We start from the raw sequence: 17,021 nt of genomic DNA, 5'->3' as shown, positions 1-17,021 counted from the left end.
TTTTTCATGAAATATTCAAAATATTTGTGGTTGTAAATCAGAAACTATGTGGTGTATGGAGCTACAAATTTGCACGAGTGATAAGCGCCACAAGTACTACAAACACACCAAGTTTCGTCAAAATCTGAGAGGTGACCCTAAATTCCTGGTTGATTTGACATGGAATGACCCATAATAAAGTTTTCTATAATCCTGAGTGCACTCCACAAAAGAGCTCTGCTACACCTCTTTAAACCATAAAGTATCATGCAAGATTTGGAGCACATTATTAATAATTGAAGTAATTTTATACATTTATGTATACAGGCTCTGTTAGAGCACTTGTCCCAGTACTAGTATTACAATGCTACCAAAATAACTGTGACATAATTATGTAGCAGATCCCATAATCATAAGTTTGCTAACACTGTGTGCTGAAGAATGTTCTAAGAGCTATTAGCTCATGCTTTTGAAACCATGATCGATTATCAGATACTACTGTGTAAAACAATTGGGGTGCGCACTTATTGGTCCTTTTACTTATTAGGAGCGTGCATCCCAAGTGATATTGTATATATATTATATAGTTATACAACGGGCACGAGTGCATTTATATGGGCAGAGCACAAGTGCACATTGTATAACTGTTATGTACCACTCACCTAATAGGTGGAAAGATCCAACGCTGCTACTACATTTCTTTTATAAGGTAGAACGTTGATATCGATTGAGGCGCTCTAAAACTAATTATTACGTATCAAGCATGGCCTTGACCATACAATCACATGGCAATGCCACAATCAATTGTTATGGTGAGTATCAATTGATGTGATTTGATTATAACTTTACAGTACTGCATACAGGTATAGAATAACAATTAGAACAATATTATTTTAAAAGAGATTTGTTAAGATGGAAGCTTCAATCAAACTAGTAAGGTATGTAACTACATTTTTATATATGTAAACAGAGTTTTACCTGCCGTGCTTGCCTCTTTGATCGCCATTGGCTGCTTTTAGATTGCATGTATAACATAGTAGTGACGTGTATGGTCCCACAATCGAATTTCAAATGTTAGGCTATATAAGAATTCTAGTAAACAGTGTAGCGTCTTGCCACCTATTAGGTGAGGTGTCATAGTGGCCTTAGCCGCTGGCACTTGTGCAATGTAGCACAAAACTGCAGCCAGTGCAATATAAATATATTGCGCTGCGGTCAGTGCATTATAAGTTATAATGCACTCGCTGCAGTTAGTGCAGCAGTGCTATATGCAAATTATAGCACTCGTGGCGCCCAAGTCCGTAGCCTTAGCCATTATCGAGTTATGCTTGTCTGAAGGCATCAGTTACTAAAGTCAGTCAGTCAGTCAGTCAGTCACTAGAAAATTCTGTTTTTAACTCCGTAGCAACTTGTTGAAAGTATTTCGGGTCAATCTGAAGGCTTGTTTGGGCTTAGTTTTACGTAACCAATACTGCCTCATCGTCGTCTGGGAAAAGTTAGGCTGGTTTTTGGGCAATGTTTTTCATGGGCCACGCCCACACCTTTATGGTCCCTACTATACAGTACTATGATTAATTTGTGATGCACATAAGGGTGCACTGATAACATCGATTCCATTACAAAACATTACACAAGTTTAGCAGAAGAAACCTAGTGGCGGAAACAGTTTCTTTGCTATGGGATTTTTATTAAGAGTTTTTATCATGTGACCCTTTTATAACAGCTACACAATAACGCTTATATCTAGTAGCGAACCTTATCACTAAAACCCATGATATTACTTGGATCAGCATTGTCTAGAGCTTTCATCAGTTTCTCTGATCCTTTAGATGTATAAACACTAATATAATTGCATGCAAGCATACATGTGTGTAAGTGTGCACGTGTATGTGTTTGCGGCATGTGTGTGTGTAGTGTAGTGTGTGTGTGTGTGTGTGTGTGTGTGTGTGTGTGTGTGTGTGTGTGTGTGTGTGTGTGTGTGTGTGTGTGTGTGTGTGTGTGTGTGTGGTGTGTGTGCGTGTGTGTGTGTGGTGTGTGTGTGTGTAGTGGTGTGTGTGTAGTGTAGTGTAGTGTGTGTGGTGTGGTGTGGTGTGGTGTGTTGTGGTGTGGTGTGGTGTGGTGTGGTGTGGTGTGGTGTGGTGTGTGTGTGTGTGTGTGTGCATGTGTGAGACTAAGGTTTGGTGGATCAGCATACATGTCAAGAAGCTTCAGCAGATGAAAAATTTGGCAAATTTAAATTACTTTGCAGCTAATTTTATGCAGTATGCAACAATTACATTACTTGACAAAGAAACGTTTGCAAATCTCCTTCAATTCGCAAAATTCATCACACTTTAGTCCTGTAACTTTACAATATGTATGTATACCTTCTACTCCCAATAGTATTAATATCACATCCACTGCTTCAACTAAACAGTTATATTGTTCTCTGTACTATATAGTGTAAAGAAAAGTTACAGCATTTCAGGTTAGACATATTGGTTTTGTGTATGCATTGCATTCACATTTGAGAGCTTAAACACAAGCACAAGATGCTTTAAAAGATCAACTGCTTTAAGTGCAAAGTAAAACACTTGCAATTGAAAAATGTCTAAACTACAGTTATATTGATCACTATAGCACACAAACCTGTATGCATTAAAATGACTAGTAACCTTTTTAAATGGATAATTGGATATAAGTACAATGTTTAATATTCACTTAGGCTATTTGATTGTATTAATAAAAAATTACCTATATTGTAGTATCAGTATACCTTATGTTTCAGTGTCTCATCAGTCATGTTTGCAAGATCTGCCATTTCCTTATTAGCAATGTCTATCTTTTTCTGTCCTTGCATGAGTAGCTCTTCCATATTGTTAAGCTGTTGCTCAAGTAGTCTAGATGTATGTTTTGCTGACTGTATATTATAATATGCATTGGATAGCCAGTATTCAGAATATCTTACCATTTGTTTCTTAGAAACAATCCCAGATGATACCTATATTAAAACACACACAAATGTCTTCACAGGTTTACATAATTACTAACATGTCCTCCCATTTCAACTGCTTGTTGATCAGTTGTATTGTTGGAAGAAATTACACTTTGTCGACGTGTAAATGTTTGAGTAGTTCGCAAGTGCAGGCTAGTGGTTTCCTCTTGTTGACTACTTCGGATTTCACTTGTCTGGTAGCGGTTTTGCTAATCATGCAATAGAAAAAATGAGCATGATCGTGAATAACTACAAAATACTATATATTACAGAAAACTTCATGTACATACTATAATATAATGTGTGTGTGTGTGTGTGTGTGTGTGTGTGTGTGTGTGTGTGTGTGTGTGTGTGTGTGTGTGTATGTGTGTGTGTGTGTGTGTGTGTGTGTGTGTGTGTGTGTGTGTGTGTGTACCTGAGAGCCAGCTGAAACCTTCAAGGCTGGGTTTCTTAGTAACTTTATTTCTATTCTCAACTTCTTAATGGTCTGATATTTAAATATGCACAAAGGTCTAACAGAACCGTAAAAAAGTACGTAGGTAACCTCTTCAAGTTCCACATTTGAAATTTCAATTTCATTTAGCTTTGATATGCCTGTTTCATTTGTTTGCACCAAATACGAATTGTGACTTCTCAAATGTTTAAGTTCCTGTCCAGTGTAATGTGTACATCTAATCAAACAATACCAACTAACCAAAACAAACACTTGCCTCATTCAGACCTTTAGTAGTCTTTTCTAACCTATATACGCAAACATAATTATGAGTCTTTTGCAACTATATACTGCATAGGCGATTCTAGGCTGTTTTCAAGCCTTCAATTTGCAAAAATTCTGTAGCTTCTGGGAGTTGCACCCCCAGACCCCCTTGAAATTTTACTTTATATTGCAGCCATACAACAATAGTCATGCTGTGCCCCACTTAGCCCCACAGGTCTAGAATCGCCACTGCTATATAGTATGATCTTGATCTAGTGTCATGATCTTGATATTACCTGCCACTTTTGATGGCCTCCTGTGTATACTTGGACAGGATTTGATCTTTATGTTGTTTTCCAACTTCTTCTGTTACACACATGATAATCATTGCCTTATATAGTCATTTACCCTTTTCATGCTGTTGTACATCTCTTTTTCTGAAGTAAGGAATGCACACAGTATGCCTTGACAATTAATGTAAGTGTGTGATTCATACTTGAGTAAATCAGACATCTTTCCAACCAGTTGAGCATTGATATGTCTTAGTTGGTGCACCATTTGGAAGGCATCCTGAATTGCAGATCTGTGGAATACGCAATCACCTATTAATGCTCAATATATACTGGTCACATCAATTAAACTTCACAACACTGAAGAGATTTATATCTAGCAAAATAAGTGCATATTTAGGTGTTACAACCACTGAAAATTCCTATAAAGAATTCTGCATTATTCTGGGGACAGTTGGAATTCAGTAATGTGCTGATGATGATTGCTCCTTTGGGCTCCTGATCACTGTATCATGTAGTGGCAATCATTTCAAAGCAAATTGCTAAGATTTGCAGAAAAAAGTATCACTGCCACACAACCAGTTGGATACCATTCTCACAAGTGTACTGTACAATCATTGATGATAATAGCTAGTACAGTAGATCCTCAGTTACGATCTGGCTGTTTTTAAAGTTAGACAAAAGTGTTCAGATAACTGAACTGCTTATGAAACTCTGTTTAATATTACTCTAATAGAAAGCACACTAACAAACAATTACTCTAATTGAATAGTCATTTTTGTCATCAGATAATTGAGGCATTCAAATAAGTGAGAATCCAATGTATACTTTACAGTATAATCTTGATAAAGTTATTACTCTACACATGGGTATCTTGATAGGCATTTTACATTGAAACATATATACTGGTACCTTGAAGCCAACACTCTCTTGACTTAATATATAAACAGGTGCCTGATTATTGCTAATATTGTTTTTAGCAGCTAACATCTATATACGTACATGCATGATCTTACACAAACTCATTTATATCAGGAATTTGAAAATCGTCATCGGGGCTGTACTCAAAATCTTCATCTTCAGTCTAAAAAGTGTTACATTACAGACACGCACAAGCTCAGTATATAAGAGTAGACTACAATTTGTACATGTCAAACATACATACTTCATCAAGAAATTTTTCCATGAATTTCCTGAAAAACTAAAAAAAAAATTTGCAAAATGAGTAAAAATGTCACATAGCTAAAATGCATGCATATACTTACATCTCTTACTGCAGATAATTCCTACACACAGAAACACTCATAAATGCATTTACCAACCACATGTGTGAGCATTATACCCTTTCTCTCCTGACACCAATTACTTCATGCTACTTTAAGAGGCTTTGTAATGTCTTTGGAACAACAAATCATGCTACCATGAAACTACACACATACACATAGTTGCAAATTCTTACCAGTGTTGGAATTAACACATCCAAATCTGACGATGACTGTGAGCAGAAAACATGGTACATTTTTCACACAAGTGAATTTGTTATTAACATACCAGAAAATATAATTCAGTCTTTTTCATAACTCTCAATTATGTAAAGAAATAAAGACACTTTCTTAAGTTTTACTGTATATGCAAACATATATCTCAGTATCTGTATTTACTTGATCTACTCTAAATTTTATCATATCCAGTTCATCAATGATTTTTTGTCGCTTATGAATTCTATTTTCCTTAGGAGATGCATCCCGTGGAATGACCAGGCTTGTTGATCTAAGTTGCCTCTGCACTGAATTACCTCCATACATACCCTGTAGCTAGTCAGTAACTATACTTGTCTTTAGTAGATAAAACTGTCAAGTATAAGCAAGTTGAATATATACACTAAACTGTATAAGGAATGAATGAATCCTTATGTAAGATGTGTTTACTGTAGGAATGCTTTGACTGTAAATGTGGGAGTCACTGTGGCCAAGTTACAATAAAAATGACACTCTTTCATGTCACTATGAAGTCACTTTGTTGGCTGGTTAACATACATACCACCTCACTTTCAAAGTTCTTTTTATATACAGAATTAGTTTCTCAAAACATATCCTGTCCATTTAAAGTTGCATGTACTTTTAATGTATAAAGTTCTAGCTGAAAGTATTCTCGTAACTATAGTAACTGTATAACCTGACATATTAGGTATGTGTGAAGTCCTTTATGGCAAGAATGTAACTATAAATGTGTGAAAAGTTTCATATATCCTTATATACCACACCTGTGGTTGAGATCAAAAGCGCCGTGCTGTGGTATATAACTGATATACCACGGCAAACTGTAGTATATAACTGATACCTGTGCCAAAAACAGCCCAGCTGTAAAAAAAGGCGAGGCCAAGAATGCACAAGTACATGTTCATGGAGTAACCAAAAGACATGATATCAAAATCTGGCCAAGAAAGCATTTACAGTATAGGCACTTTTGTGTATTCGTTTTCTATATGCTTCACATTATCACATCCAGCTAGCTGTACATGTGTGCTTGCAATATAAACAATACTACTGAGATGATAAAAGATGATTACACTGCATTGTTACCAAAATTAATTTAACTAAAAATTTACAATTGGTTTCTACTTGGCCATCTTTTTATTTTAATATACAGTGCAAAAAGATGGCCAAGTAGAAACCAATTGTAAATTTTTAGTTAAATTAATTTTGGTAACAATGCAGTGTAATATCTTTTATCATCTCAGAAGTATTGTTTATATTGTAAGCACACATGTACAGCTATCTGTATGTGATAATGTGAAACATATAGAAAATGAATGCACAAAAGTGCCTATACTGTAAATGCTTTCTTGGCCAGATTTTGATATCATGTCTTTTGGTTACTCCATGAACATGTACTTGTGCATTCTTGGCCTTGCCTTTTTTTACAGCTGGGCTGTTTTTGGCACAGGATATCACTACTTTTTGTTGACTAGAGAACATACAGCTAGGTATTATATTACATACACTGTAAATCCAGAAGTGTGAAGGTCACACTGTTGGTATGACTCCTGTGGTCGCTTAGTACTATAGGAGACACTGCATGCATGCATGCATAATAACAGCTTTAGCAACAGATTAGCTAGCTAAATTAGTAGCAAAAGCTTCCAAGTCAGTGGTGGATCTAGGATTTTTAAAAGGGGGTTTCTGAAAGTTGGTGTAGCTGAATAAAGCATTTCTACGGAAAATTTTGAGACTTTAGAAGTTCTGAAATTGGATTTTAAGCTATTTTTAGTTACCAATTGCAATAAATCCAATGCTTTAAATAAATGCTATATAGCTAACTATAGGGCAAAGATGGTGACTACAAGCTGTAGCTTTGATTGCTCTATTAGAGTAGTTACATGACTGCTCTATTAGAGTATCTCGATCGTTTTTAATGCAGTGAGAGATAAAAAGTGAAGTGTTGCTGAGGGTTTAATAGCTATAAATGGCGTCAGTTAAGTGCAACTGCATGCATGCTACTGAAATACAGTGGTATATAATTGTTTGCTATGACAAATTGTCAGTGGGTTTCTGTCGAAACCCCAGAAACCCCTCTAGATCCGCCACTGCAAGTTCAGTGTTTAGAAGCACTACTAAAAGTGATTTGCTCAGAGAAAATTCATTCAAACTGAAAATTATGTTCAGATTCCCACAAGGACTCACGTGATATCTCGCGTGATGTTTCACGTAAGATAAGAACCGGCAAAGTCGAGGCTACAGTCTTAACTGTTCTTGCTGAAGCAGTGGGTTGGTGATATAACTAGTGTATTCGAAATCTGTGCGTGACAAGTGGAGCCGAATCAGCTGCGAGTTGTTGCTGAATGTATGCCTCGGAATGGACATGAAACCTGACCGCACTGAATGCATCACACTATTCTCCCAGCAAATTTCCGGGTAAGTTCGTGGATAGTTAAGTCATTGTAAATGGCTAAATAACTACCGTCGTATTTTTAGACAGGAATCTCCCATGCAATAGTACTGAGCTTCCTGGGATTATATACTATGCTTGTGCATGTAGGCCAGAGCAAGGGGGTGTCACTCAGGCTCTTGCTGTAGGTCGATCTGCGACCGCAGTCAAACTCTAAGTCAACGGTCAAGGCCACAAAATAGCTCTTACAGTGGGTCAAGACGATACGGAAGATTTGAAACCCACAATCGAAAACTATACGTAGCTACTATCAAGTTTACGGAATTATACGTAACTCACAAGAAGTAAGGATCTCCAAGAAGATGTTTTAAAGCTCCAACAGGCATTTTGCCGTAATTATAATGATTTTTCTCTCCCAGCTGCTGGTAGCACGCACTAAGAAAGTATCATACTAGGTTACAAGTGCAGGTGCGTATAGGAAAATAGAGAAATAAGTGGAGGTCAAAAGTTCAACAAGAAACGCTCAAGTCACAATGATAAATGCTGCAAGTCAAAGGTCAAGGTGAAAATTGGTCAAGACTTTGACCACGGTTGCAGATCTACCTACAGCGTGAGCCGACATGACACCCCCTTGCCAGAGCCTTGTAGCTGGCTTGTTCTAGCTGCGTGGGTCAGACCGCGAACAAGTTGAGCTGAACCCTGAGAAAACAGCTAAAAATGAAAGAGGATATTTTCTCAACATTTCAACCAACCAAGATGGTTGGTGATGACAACAAAGATATCAAGAGCAAACAAGTGCTTCCACCAACAGTTCAGGAAAGGTTAATAGGCTATATGCTTTTATGGCTTCCTATAATGTATGGTGAAAAATTTGGCTATAAATAATGTGTCAGGCATTTGAATGATTAGCGGGTAAGTCAATACTACAAATGAGTTAATATTTTTTAGGGCTCAGCTCAATGCGTACATACAATAGGCCGTAATTACTATACATCGATTGATTGATGTGATAATAATATAAGCAGATCTAAGACAACCATGGACCCTACTATATAGTAACTGGGCAGATATATAGAGTTATGTATACTCTGATATAATTGTTGAGTGTTGTAGTTTGCCAATGGTCAAAGCTAAATTAACCATTTTAGACAGCTTTTTGTCATGTTGAAGGTGTCAGGCAAACTCCAGTTAGGGGCAGGCAATAAAAGATTATTTTTTAAAGCAGGAGAGGAACATGCTTAGGCCCGCAAGGTACAGGCTTAATCTACTTACCCCAGTAGATGCACCATATTATATATAATGCACATATCAATGTATTGCCCTACTAACCCCCCCTCCCCCTCGGGCATATATAGGGCTATAGTGGGCACAACCGAATGTTAAATGCCCCATGGTAGGACAAACCTATTGTGTCAAATCCCCACCATTGGCTCCAGTTGCAATGTGGGGGATTTGATATAGCGTAGAAAAAATACTGGGGTGTTTAATGAATGATTGTCAAATGCCCCATAGTGAAGCAGCAGTTTCATGTCAATTCGCCTTGTAAAGCCCCACTTACAGGCATTACATCCAAGGGGGGAACACATTGGTAGGTGCATAATGAGTTTACATGTTAAAATTTAGTCTGTCTTGCTTTTTTCATGCTTATAGCAGCTAATGTGCTTATTCTCAAACAATCAGGACTGGAAATACTACAAATTGTCTTCTACTTTTATCTATCAACTATCCAATCACTGCTAGTTTAATTAAAATTTCCTTTGCTGTTGTGTAACTTGTTGACCATTATGCTATAACCATTAGTCCCTCCTAGTTTATATGTCTCCTAGCAACCAAAATTGTTATGTCAACAATGTAGGTGAGAACCACAAAACAAGTCTTATTCCAAAATTGGTCATCAACTGCTGCAGTATGCTGAATACATCTTGGGAATGGCTATGTGGGATGCTCACTTTCACAATAATCATAATAGTGGAATTAAGTGTTTGTTGACATGTTAGTCTGACTATATGATTACATGGTTTTAGTTGCTGTGCCTTACCATACTGTATCCCTTTCTGTATATGCAGGGTGGATACTGATGCTGTGACTGTTGGCGGGTGAGTTTATGGTCAATGGACAAATCACGCAAATGGTGAAGAAAAATTAATATGTGGTAGCTACCAAGACCCCACTACTATATTATGAACTCTTGGTGGTACTTCATAGCCAAACGCTAGTGTATCTGGCTTCTTGTGCTATTGTAGTCATTTTTTAAATTTTATGGGATCATCATAATGTAAATGTTTACTATTACAGTATATTCATGCTATCATTAAAGAGTTTCGGTCTATAATTGTGGGTTACTGAAAGGTGATGCGCTGATGCTGGCTTTTTAAGTGAACACTGAAGTTTCGCAGGCACTGAAGGGCTGGGGCGGGATTAAAGACGTGCACGGGTAATGTAGCAGTAAGTTACTTCAACTATATCACTACAGCGGGTATGAAACAGCTGGCTATAGCTATGTACAGCCCTGCATGGGCCGGAGTCACGCTATAACGAGTCAGTGGAGGCATACCGTGGCGAATTTAAAACAAATCAGTGACTGGACTCACAATTAAACCAAGAGTTGACAGCACAATGAAATCAGCCAGCTCGCTATGGCTAACCACTTCCACACTGTTTGGGTTTGGGAATTGAGGCGGGCGCCTCACATCTCGACGTCATGGAGGCAAGTTTGAATCTTCAAAGAGCACAAAAGCGATCTCATAAACCAACAAACAACTCTTAGTGAAATTAAATGTGCAGATACATTGTGTAAAAAGCCCCTGATAGCCGCAGCCTTTTTACAATACGACTTCATGGTTGAAAGAAAATCGCTCCAATGGGATGCGATGACAAAGAAAACGAAAAAAAGAACGATGCACATTTGAATAAATAATTTATTTAATGGGTGGGCGATGGAACGAACTACTCCAACAATTCGCCTGACTTTTCGTGTAGTAGTTACTCATTATACAAAGGTTACATGCCCTTGGTTTTAGGCGGAATCTTTTAGTAAGGCTGAGATTTCGCCATGCGGGTTTTAAAAGATTGCGTAATCGATCCCTCATGTAAATGACTCACAGTAGTGGTCGCGTGTTTATTATTATTATTTTGTGGGCGCGCGCTTTGTGCTTCTTGGCCTCGCGACTCACTACCGTGAGTCTTGATACCACGCTTTGTGGCTACGCTTACCATATATGGTGTAACTTCACACATTCCGCGAAATCCTTATCTAAACGGTAAACAAGTCTCTAATAACAAGCGCCTAAATCAACCAACAATTATTCACCTCAGGAACTGGAACAAGTTTCGGCGAACTCTTGTCTCCTTCGTGGATAACTCACTAATCGCGACTATGTGGGCGTGGCACCGTTAAAAGTCTGATCCATCAAGAATTTCTATTGATTTCCATCTCCAGGAGGTGCTGTTTCACTATAACTCACTATCTATAATCGTTTTCATCTACTAGGGTGTAGAATATAACAGTTATAACACGATTACTCGGAATATGACTAAATATTCTCACTCGAGCGCTGCGCGCTCTCGTGAATCGTGCGTATATTTTAGTCATATTCCTCGTAAGCGTGTTATAACTATAAAATATCCTCATACATATTATGGCTATTACCCTATATATATACATACGTATATATATACATATATATACAACACAACTTGTATTAGTGCTGTTGAATTATGTGCAAGTATATAGGAAACCATATAAATACATACATGTGATCATCGTGCATACATTTCTGTTGTGAAAAGTTTACTGCACAGGTGGTCTGCCTCCTTGACCGTGCATGTCCTCTCTTGGCATAAAGCATACCAAACTAAATCATCATATATACAACCAAGGTGAAGGCATGCACCTCTCCATGATGAAATAACCAACCAATGTATATATAACAAATTCAGCTGACAAAAAAAGAAAGAACAAAACAAATTCTTAGTAGTATAGTATGCTCTCTCTTTGCACTATTGATAATGATAACATGATTGACCAGACACCAGCTACTGGCATGTCACATTGTTCAACACCTTAGTTACATCAGGAACTTATAATCTCCACACTGTGGCAGTACGTGTAAAGCAGATAGCCAACAGCTTTATTGGTGAACATTATATAGAAAAATTGTCAGGCACTGATCCAGAAATAAACTAAGGGGGGGGTGCATATTTCAAGTTGAGAGTAGCTAGCAGAAGTATTTAAATTGGGAAAAGAGTTGACAGTGCTATCATCTAACTATTACGTACAGTCATGGTGCAAGCAAAGCACACGGTTTTTTACTGCTTGAGGATGGCGACTGACTATCTGGGCAGGACTTATATACAGGGCAGTCCTGGAGAAGACTATTGCTGAGGGAGGGTTTACCTTTGTTTTTCAAGTACAAGATGTTAGTGGTAGCTTAAGAGACTAGCTGTGAACAACCAGGCTAACTTGTTGTGCAAACAAGAGATATAGCAGTGATGAAAACCATGTTACGTCATCCTCATTCGGTGCAATACATTGGCTCAGTGATCAACCAACTCATTGTTGATGTCAGTGAAGCCTATGATGGAGCTGATCAAGGGTGGGCAACTATTGGATATCAAGAACCAACGTATTCAACAAGGATTTAATGAGCAAGAAGTGCTGAAGATATTCTGTGACATCTGTTTGGCTGTGACCAGACTTCATAATAGAACTAGGCCAAATACTCACAGAGACCTAAAGGTGGAGAACATTTTATTGAGACAAAATGGAGACTATATGTGTTGTGACTATGGTATATAGTTGTTGCCTTGAGCCAATATCATTAAGAGTCAATTAAGAGTGAGACCTCTTGTGCACCTATCATTTGCATTTTGTAATCAGTCCCAGTACAGGGTAACACATAACACATTCCACATTCCATAACACATTTCACATTCCATAACACATTCCTCTGTTGTATGTAATATGTAGGAAATGATAGTTTAGGTTTGCTCCATTGAATAACTATTATAACTATCATTACTGATCACATACCACACAGGAATAAACATCGCTGTATTTATATTATACTTTTTCATAACTTTCTAATAAATAACCTACTTTAATTTTTGTGTCATTCAATAGCTTTTGTACAGTCCCATTTGGCGGGTGATTTGCTGGCAATTAGCTATACCAAAATAATAATGAAAAATTGACTCAGACCATATTCCTTCAAGAAATCCTCATTGGAATCTGATTGGTAATGCAGGGATCACATTGATAAAATAATTTGTGACTATAGCTAAACATAATAACAAAAGCTAGTGTGATTAGTGTTAAGTTATAGAATCATTTCAGTAAAACATTGCATATCCCCACGAGTAGCTGCAAGACCATGCAATGGTGCCACCCCATTCACCCCCCCCCCCCCCCCCCCCCCCCTAGATCAGCCCATATTGTGTGTATACGATTCTGCCCTCCTAGAGGTTCACTCACCTGGCCTAAATAGACAGTCTTGTAACAGTTGGGTTGCTCAACACCTTTGGTCAGGTGGGTATAGCCTCCATAAGGAGCTAAGGAAACTGTTCAACAGGCAGTCAAAGAAGGAGAAGAGGAGTTAAGTGTGTATAGTTTGTGTATAGTGTAATATGTATGTTGTGTAGTGTGCATAATTATGTATCAGTGTTGGATTTAGGGGAGTCAAAGGGGGCTCTTCCAAACATTTTTGGCAGACATGTCAATTATGTTGTATTCTCATCCAGTGATGTTTATCTTTCTATTTGTGACTTTTAGCTGTATAAATAGCTACCACCCTAAATTATGTTATGAACTCTTGCTACCACCAGTCTCTATCATATAAATGCTGTATTCCCAAGACTCCCAATGGCCAGCCTACAGCTGCATGCTAATTAAAACCCACAATTAAATATATTTGAGTGTTACATAAAAGTATACAGCTCAGTTGTGTGTATTATGAATGACAATGTATATTCAAGCAAAATTTCTTTAACACATGAACAGTAACTTTCCTTCGATTGTTGTCTAAATAGCAATATAGTTACACACCAAAATCTGTTAAATGTATAAACATTTCAATGTTCAGATTTTCAAGGGAGTTGCATTGAGTGCATTCAAAGATCCTGTCTAGCTAGCTACTACCATTGTATTTGAGTGCACATAAGTGTATAGTATACTGTGCAGAACTGCTGTACAGTATAGTTCAGCAGGAGGGTAGCTGGAAACCCTGGCTCATCAACAATTGTAAACATCAAAATTGAGATACTCTATAGTCATCAAATATAGAGCACTGTGTCAGGTAAATATTCAGTGATAGTTATTCTAGTAAACTGCTGAAATTAGCCACACATTCAATTTCAAATCTGATGTTCAAAAATTTCCTGCATGGCATATTATTTAGTTGGACAATAGCAACTTTGTTAGTCAAGAGCTTACCATAAATATCAAGATCAAGATACCCTAATAGAGCAGTCATCTGTAATACAACAGTTGAATAAAAAATTGTGATGAATCCATGCCGAAATCACTCTCAAATTCTATCTCAGAGGGTTTAATTTTCAAAAATTTCCTAGGGGAGGGGGGCATGCCCTCAGACCCCTCTAGACTGCATGCAGCACACTAAGGTGTGTCTTCCCTGTTGTGTCATTTCATTTTGACCCCCCTCCCTTTCCAAAAGTCTGGATCCTCCCCTGTTATGTATATAAGTGTACACATACAACACACACTTGTTGCCTAAATTATGTAATGGCAGTTGCAACTTAAGAACTTGTTGAGCTCTTTTGATTACTTGTAATACAGACCATTCACATAAAAATTGCAGCATTTATATAAATTTATGTAATAGCATGGCAAAAAGAGGTAGAAGGAGCTGGCACTGAGAACTCCTAACAGACAGAAGAGAGTGTCCTACTTGTAGTTGAGTGTACCTATGTACAGGAAGCCATGTTATAAGTAAGCAATATAATATTATCTACTATACACGCTGTACATTGTATAAGTAAGACACTTTCCTCACTTATGTATATATATAGGAGCTCTTCACTATAGTATGTACAAGTTGAGCTGAATCCTGAAAAACAACTAAAAATTAAAAGTAGATTTTTTCTCAACAGAGTTAACTTTTCAGCCAACCAGATGATTAGTGGTAACAGCAAAGGTGTCAACAACAGACACGTATGGTTCGGCTCCATTACAAGTGGACACTGTATTTATAAGGCTTCCCCATAGGAAATGTGTTGTGAAAATTTTGTAATATTATGTCAAACATTTGAACAAAAAGATTTTGAAATATTTTTAGCGGGTCAAGTAGTACTACAAATGAGCCAAATTTCAAGATCATGTGTAATTGCATCCATCAGCTATTAAATGTTTTTGAGGATTCAGCTCAACGCGAACATACTATTATAATAGCTGATTAAACCATCATTAGCTATAAAGTAATGAAACTATAATCATGTAGGCATGTAAATCCTATGGTAATAAGTTGTCAAGCTTAAAAGTATTGTGGCTACTTTGGTGCCATTACATGGCACAGTTTACTTGATTGTGAATTTCGTTATACAGTGTACATGTTAATTATCACAGTGAGTTGCCTCTGACCCAATTGTTTGTCTGAATCCTCTGAGTTTCTACTTGCCACTTCTCCAGCCCCATCCTCTTTTTTCTGTACAAATACACCAGTAATGCCTCCTGATTAATCAGCTGACACAAATTAATGTTTTGCTAGCATTATTTATAAGGCCACCAAGAAAAGGTTCTGTTTGTCCTCTATGATTCTGTCAGAAACAGTATAAGGCATATTCACTACTGCTCAGTGATTTGTTACATCTTATGACACAGGTTTTTAAAGGGAAGCCATAATCAAGTCAAACTCTTCGTGTGCCATTTGTAAACTTGAAGAGTGTGAAATTACAGCTTTTACAATATTGTAACAATTAACTCAGCAACCAATTTGAAAGCTCTCTGCTGTAGGGGACAAGTGACAGAAGTTTATCGAAATCAGAATTAACTACCCAGTCAGTATATATTAACACCGTCCATACAACTGGTTAAACTGCTAGCACCTGCTAACATTACAGGCACATTCCAGGCAATTACTGCTCTTTATACCGCAAAGGAACATAGCTAGCTACAGTATATTGTGAATAATCTCCTTTTGGCCTTGTATGCTTATGAGCTCCTACTTCAGTGGATGATGGTTTTGCAATGGGCAGCTGGCCCATGCTTTTAACAATGGTTCAGGCAGGGGCCCAACACCACCCAAAAATCCCAAAGAACAGTGATCTGTCTGACCTCTTGTGCACAAGTTATTACAACTATAATACACTACAACTAATGTGCATGAGCACCATACATGCATGCCTATTGTATAGCGCTATACTACTACAATCCATAGATGGATTGTAGTAGCAGTGCTTGTAAATCTACACAATCATGGCTAATGACAGATGAAGTCATACTGTGGCTAAAACATTTAATACATCTGTACAGATAAATAATATTTTGATTCTTCACATTAGAATTATAATACCAAATACAAAAATTAAGAAAGCAGTACAAAGCCCCAGTCAAATTAATTAAATGAAACTTTAATAACAGCCCCAGCCATTTTACTGCCATAATGTCCAGCCCAGAATTGAGTGTCCTTTCCTTGATCCCAAAACTCTACATAGCGTACACCAGGTCCATAACTGCTAAAAGAGTAGGAGTACTTACACCATCCTTTCTCCCCACCAGCCCACTGTGGAGTAGTATCTTCAAAAGCGTCTTCAACAATCTTCTTCTTTTTAGCATCAAGAAGTGTAACACGTACCCAGTAGGTGGAGCCACAGTCCCACCTGGCAGCATACCACTCAGAAGCTTCAATGGTAGGTTGTAACTTGTCAAGGATTTCTGGGTGTAAGCCTGCTGCCACCAAATCAACTATTTGCCTTCTGGTACATAGGCCATAGGAAGTAGCATAGTTGCTTTTGCTGCCACCATTTTCCTTGACTGATAAGTTGTGTTTTGTCATCTTTAATTGCCATGTCTTCCACACACCAACAATCGCCACCATTCTTGATTATTTGCCATGGAGACAAACTAAGTTGTCCCTTCTTATCAAAACAGTTCAACAAGTTCTTATTGATCACTTTCAGATTAAGCTTTGCCCAGTCCAATTTTAACTCAGCACCCAATTCAAAAAGTTGTGAGCTAATT

General features: G+C 37.6%; 2 protein-coding genes and 1 long non-coding RNA gene across 3 annotated transcripts; 1 reads left to right on the top strand and 2 right to left on the bottom strand.

The window, feature by feature from the left end:
- Window positions 1-2,947: 2,947 nt before the first annotated feature.
- LOC136265003 (uncharacterized) lies at window positions 2,948-5,192 on the bottom strand. The gene is made up of 8 exons (XM_066059765.1): window positions 5,106-5,192; window positions 4,957-5,024; window positions 4,147-4,233; window positions 4,059-4,087; window positions 3,947-4,016; window positions 3,648-3,694; window positions 3,010-3,162; window positions 2,948-2,959 (listed from the first exon to the last, which is right to left on the bottom strand). Exons 1-7 carry the CDS (start codon window positions 5,124-5,126, stop codon window positions 3,140-3,142), a joined length of 345 nt encoding a protein of 114 aa, XP_065915837.1. The 5' UTR covers window positions 5,127-5,192; the 3' UTR covers window positions 2,948-2,959; window positions 3,010-3,139.
- A 2,437-nt stretch (window positions 5,193-7,629) lies between these two features.
- On the top strand, window positions 7,630-10,144 carry LOC136263718 (uncharacterized). The gene is made up of 2 exons (XR_010704759.1): window positions 7,630-7,854; window positions 9,895-10,144. It is a non-coding gene; the product is annotated as an uncharacterized lncRNA (long non-coding RNA).
- Window positions 10,145-16,395: 6,251 nt separating this feature from the next.
- Window positions 16,396-16,878, bottom strand: LOC136264921 (F-box only protein 6-like). The gene has a single exon (XM_066059687.1). It carries the CDS (start codon window positions 16,876-16,878, stop codon window positions 16,396-16,398), a length of 483 nt encoding a protein of 160 aa, XP_065915759.1.
- Window positions 16,879-17,021: the final 143 nt, after the last annotated feature.

Source organism: Dysidea avara, chromosome 8 (assembly GCF_963678975.1).
Source record: "Dysidea avara chromosome 8, odDysAvar1.4, whole genome shotgun sequence".
Taxonomy (NCBI): domain Eukaryota; kingdom Metazoa; phylum Porifera; class Demospongiae; order Dictyoceratida; family Dysideidae; genus Dysidea; species Dysidea avara.
Note: the sequence above shows the minus strand (reverse complement) of the source record. Positions and strands in the feature narration are given on the sequence as shown.